The sequence below is a fragment of the Parus major genome, unplaced genomic scaffold, assembly GCF_001522545.3.
Source record: "Parus major isolate Abel unplaced genomic scaffold, Parus_major1.1 Scaffold614, whole genome shotgun sequence".
NCBI lineage: Eukaryota > Metazoa > Chordata > Aves > Passeriformes > Paridae > Parus > Parus major.
In genome coordinates this window covers 3,555-7,519 of record NW_015379500.1, presented here as the reverse complement: position 1 = coordinate 7,519, position 3,965 = coordinate 3,555, and the positions used below count along the sequence as shown (strand labels likewise).

The following is a 3,965-nucleotide window of genomic DNA, read 5'->3' as shown; positions in this document are numbered from 1 at the left end:
GGGACAGGGGACAGACGGACACGGGGACACCGCGACAGGGGCCAGCGGGACCCGGAGACCACGGGACAGCGGGACACGGGGACAGCGAGACACGGGGACAGAGGGACACGGGGACAGCGGGACACGGGGACAGCGGGACACGGGACAGCGGCCAGCGCCAGCTCCGGCACGGGTGAGACACCCTGGGGACAGCTGGGGACCCTTGGGGACAGCTGGGGACCCTTGGGGCACCGTTTGGGGACAGCTGGGGACCCTTGGGGACAGCTGGGCCACCCTGGGGGACCCTTGGGGACAGCTGGGGGGACCCTTGGGGACAGCTGGGGACCTTTGGGGACCCTGAGGCACCCTGGGGACAGCTGGGGACCCTTGGGGCACCCTTTGGGGACAGCTGGGCACCCTGGGGACAGCTGGGGATCCTTGGGGACCCTTAGGGACAGTTGGGGGACCCGGGGGAACCCTGGGGACAGCTGGGCCATGCTGGGACACCCTGGGGACAGCTGGGGGACCCTTGGGGACCCTTGGGGCACCCTTTAGGGACAGGTGGGGACCCTTGGGGACAGCTGGGGGACCCTGGGGACAGCTGGGCCATGCTGGGACACCCTGGGGACAGCTGGGGGACCCTTGGGCCACTCGGGGAACAGGTGGGGGACCCTTTGGGGACAGCTGGGGACCCTTGGGGACCCTTGGGGCACCCTTTAGGGACAGGTGGGGACCCTTGGGGCACCCTCTGGGGACAGCTGGGAGCCCTTTGGGGACAGCTGGGCCAGCCCAGGGACAGGTGGGGGACACTTGGAGCACTCCGGTGACAGCTGGGGACCCTTGGGGACAGCTGGGGACCCTTTGGGGACACTCGGGGACAGCTGGGTCCCCTCAGGGCCACCTGGGCCCCCCGGGGCACCTGGACCAGGGCCAGGTGGGGACCCTTTGGGGACCCTTGGGGACACTCGGGGACCCTTGGGGACACTCGGCCCCCCCCGGGACAGGTGGGGACCCTTTGGGGACATTTGGGGACCTTTGGGGACATTTGGGGACATTTGGGGACACTCGGAGCAGCCGGGTCAGGGCCAGGTGGCACCGGGGACAGCGGGGGGGGCAACGCGGGGAGGGGAACAGGTGCGGAGGGGGGTAGGGGAGGGACTGGGATAGACTGGGATAGACTGGGATGGACTGGGATGGACTGGGTTATACTGGGATGGACTGGGTTATACTGGTCTGTACTGGGTTATACTGGGTTATAGTGGGTTAGACTGGTCTGTACTGGGTTATACTGGGTTAGACTGGGTTATACTGGTCTGGACTGGGTTATACCGGTCTGTACTGGGTTATACCGGTCTGTACTGGGTTATACTGGTCTGTACTGGGTTAGACTGGGTTATACTGGGTTATACTGGTCTGTACTGGGTTATACTGGTCTGAGCTGGGTTATACTGGGTTATAATGGGTTATACTGGTCTGAGCTGGGTTATACTGGGTTATACTGGGTTATACTGGTCTGTACTGGGTTATACTGGGTTAGACTGGGTTATACTGGTCTGGACTGGGTTATACTGGGATAGACTGGGTTATACTGGGTTATAATGGGTTATACTGGTCTGTACTGGGTTATACTGGGTTAGACTGGGTTATACTGGGTTATACTGGGTTAGACTGGTCTGTACTGGGTTATACTGGGTTATACTGGGCTGTACTGGGTTACACTGGGTTATACTGGTGTGTACTGGTCTATACTGGTCTGTGCTGGGTTATACTGGTCTGAGCTGGGTTATACTGGGTTATACTGGGATGGACTGGGTTAGACTGGGTTATACTGGTCTGTACTGGGTTATACTGGTCTGTACTGGGTTATACTGGTCTGTACTGGGTTAGACTGGGTTATACTGGGTTATACTGGTCTTTACTGGGTTATACTGGGATGGACTGGGTTATACTGGTCTGAGCTGGGTTATACTGGTCTTTACTGGGTTATACTGGTCTGTACTGGGTTATACTGGGTTAGACTGGGTTATACTGGTCTGTACTGGGTTATACTGGTTCATATTGGTCTATACTGGTTTATACTGGTTTACACTGGTGTATACTGGTCCATACTGGTCCATACTGGTCTATACCAGTCTATACCGGAGTACACCAGTGCATACCGATCTATACTGGTGTGTACTGGTCTATACTGGTCTGTACTGGTGCGTACTGGTTTATACTGGTTTACACTGTATACTGGTGTATACTGGTGCATACTGGTGCATACTGGTTTACACTGATCTGTACTGGTATATACTGGTCCATACTGGTCCATACCAGTCTATACTGGTGTACACCAGTGCATACTGGTCTGTACTGGTTTATACTGGTCTGTACTGGTTTATACTGGTCTGTACTAGTTTATACTGGTCCATACTGGTCCATAGTGGTCCATACTGGTCTATACCGGTCTATACCAGTGTACACCAGTGCATACTGGTTTATACTGGTCCATACTGGTCCATACTGGTCTATACCGGTGTACACCAGTGCATACTGGTTTATATTGGTCTGTACTGGTCTATACCAGTCTATACCGGTGTACACCAGTGCATACTGGTCTGTACTGGTTTATACTGGTCCATACTGGTCTATACCAGTCTATAGTGGTGTACACCAGTGCATACTGGTTTATACTGGTTTATACTGGTCCATACTGGTCCATACCGGTCTATACCAGTGTACACCAGTGCATACTGGTCCATACTGGTCTATACTGGTGTACACCAGTGCATACTGGTTNTATACTGGTCCATACTGGTCCATACTGGTCCATACTGGTCTATACCAGTGTACACCAGTGCATACTGGTCTGTACTGGTTTATACTGGTCTATACTGATCTATACCAGTCTATACCGGTGTACACCAGTGCATACTGGTTTATACTGGTCTATACTGCTCCATACTGGTCCATACTGGTCTATACCAGTCTATACTGGTGTACACCGGTGCATACTGGTTTATACTGGTCCATACTGGTGCGCAGGCCATGGAGACTCCCTCGCCGGCCGATGAGGACGAAGGCGCCGCTGAGGAGGAGGAGGAAGAGGAGGAAGCAGAGGAAGAGGAAGAGGAAGAAGTAAAAGAGGAGGAGGAAGAGGAGGAACTGAAGGAGGAAGAGGAGAAGGAGGAGGAGGAAGAGGAAGAGGAGGAACTGAAGGAGGAAGAGGAGAAGGAGGAGGAGGAGGAGGAAGAAGAGGAGGAGGAAGAAGCGAAGGGGGAAGAGGAAGAAGAGGAAGAGAAAGAAGTGAAGGAGGAAGAGGAGGAAGAGGAGGAAGAGGAGGAGGAAGAAGCAAAGGGGGAGGAAGAGGAAGAGGAGGAAGAGGAGGAAGAGGAGGAGGAGGAAGATGCAGAGGGGAAGGAGGAAGAGGAGGAGGAAGAGGAAGAAGTGAAGGAGGAAACTGAGGAAGAGGAAGAGGAGGAGGAGGAAGAGGAGGAGAAGGAGGAAGATGCAAAGGGGGAGGAGGAAGAGGAGGAGGAAAAGGAGGAGGAAGATGCAAAGGGGGACGCGGAGGATGCGAAAGAAGCGGGGGAGGAAGCTGAGGGTGCGGAGAAGGACGCGGATGAGGAAGATGAGGATGATGAGGATGATGAAGATGATGATGAAGATGAGGAGGATGAAGATGATGATGAAGATGAGGAGGAGGAGGAGGTGGCGCGGGCGCAGGAGCGGCTGCTGCAGGCGCTGATGGGGCGCGTGGGGCGGGAGCTGCCCCAGCAGGAGCTGACGCGGGACTGGGACGTACTGGGAGAACTGGGAACCGGAACCTACGGACGAGTGCTGCTGGCACGGCCCCGGCACGGAGGTGAGGGGACACCTGGGGACACCTGGGGACAGCTGGGGACACCTGGGGACACACCTGGGGACAGCTGGGGACACACCTGGGGACAGCTGGGGACAGCTGGGGACACCTGGGGACACACCTGGGGACACACCTGGGGACA

At 56.1% G+C, this 3,965-nt stretch overlaps 1 protein-coding gene across 1 annotated transcript in view; it reads left to right on the top strand.

Moving 5' to 3' along the window:
- Positions 1 to 3,488: 3,488 nt before the first annotated feature.
- Positions 3,489 to 3,965, top strand: part of LOC107199364 (collagen alpha-2(I) chain-like) — a 4,025-nt gene continuing 3,548 nt past the window's right edge. The window contains exon 1 of the mRNA XM_033511769.1: positions 3,489 to 3,870. Coding sequence (XP_033367660.1) covers positions 3,709 to 3,870 — 162 coding nt within the window. The 5' untranslated portion in view covers positions 3,489 to 3,708. The remainder of the gene's footprint in view (positions 3,871 to 3,965) is intronic.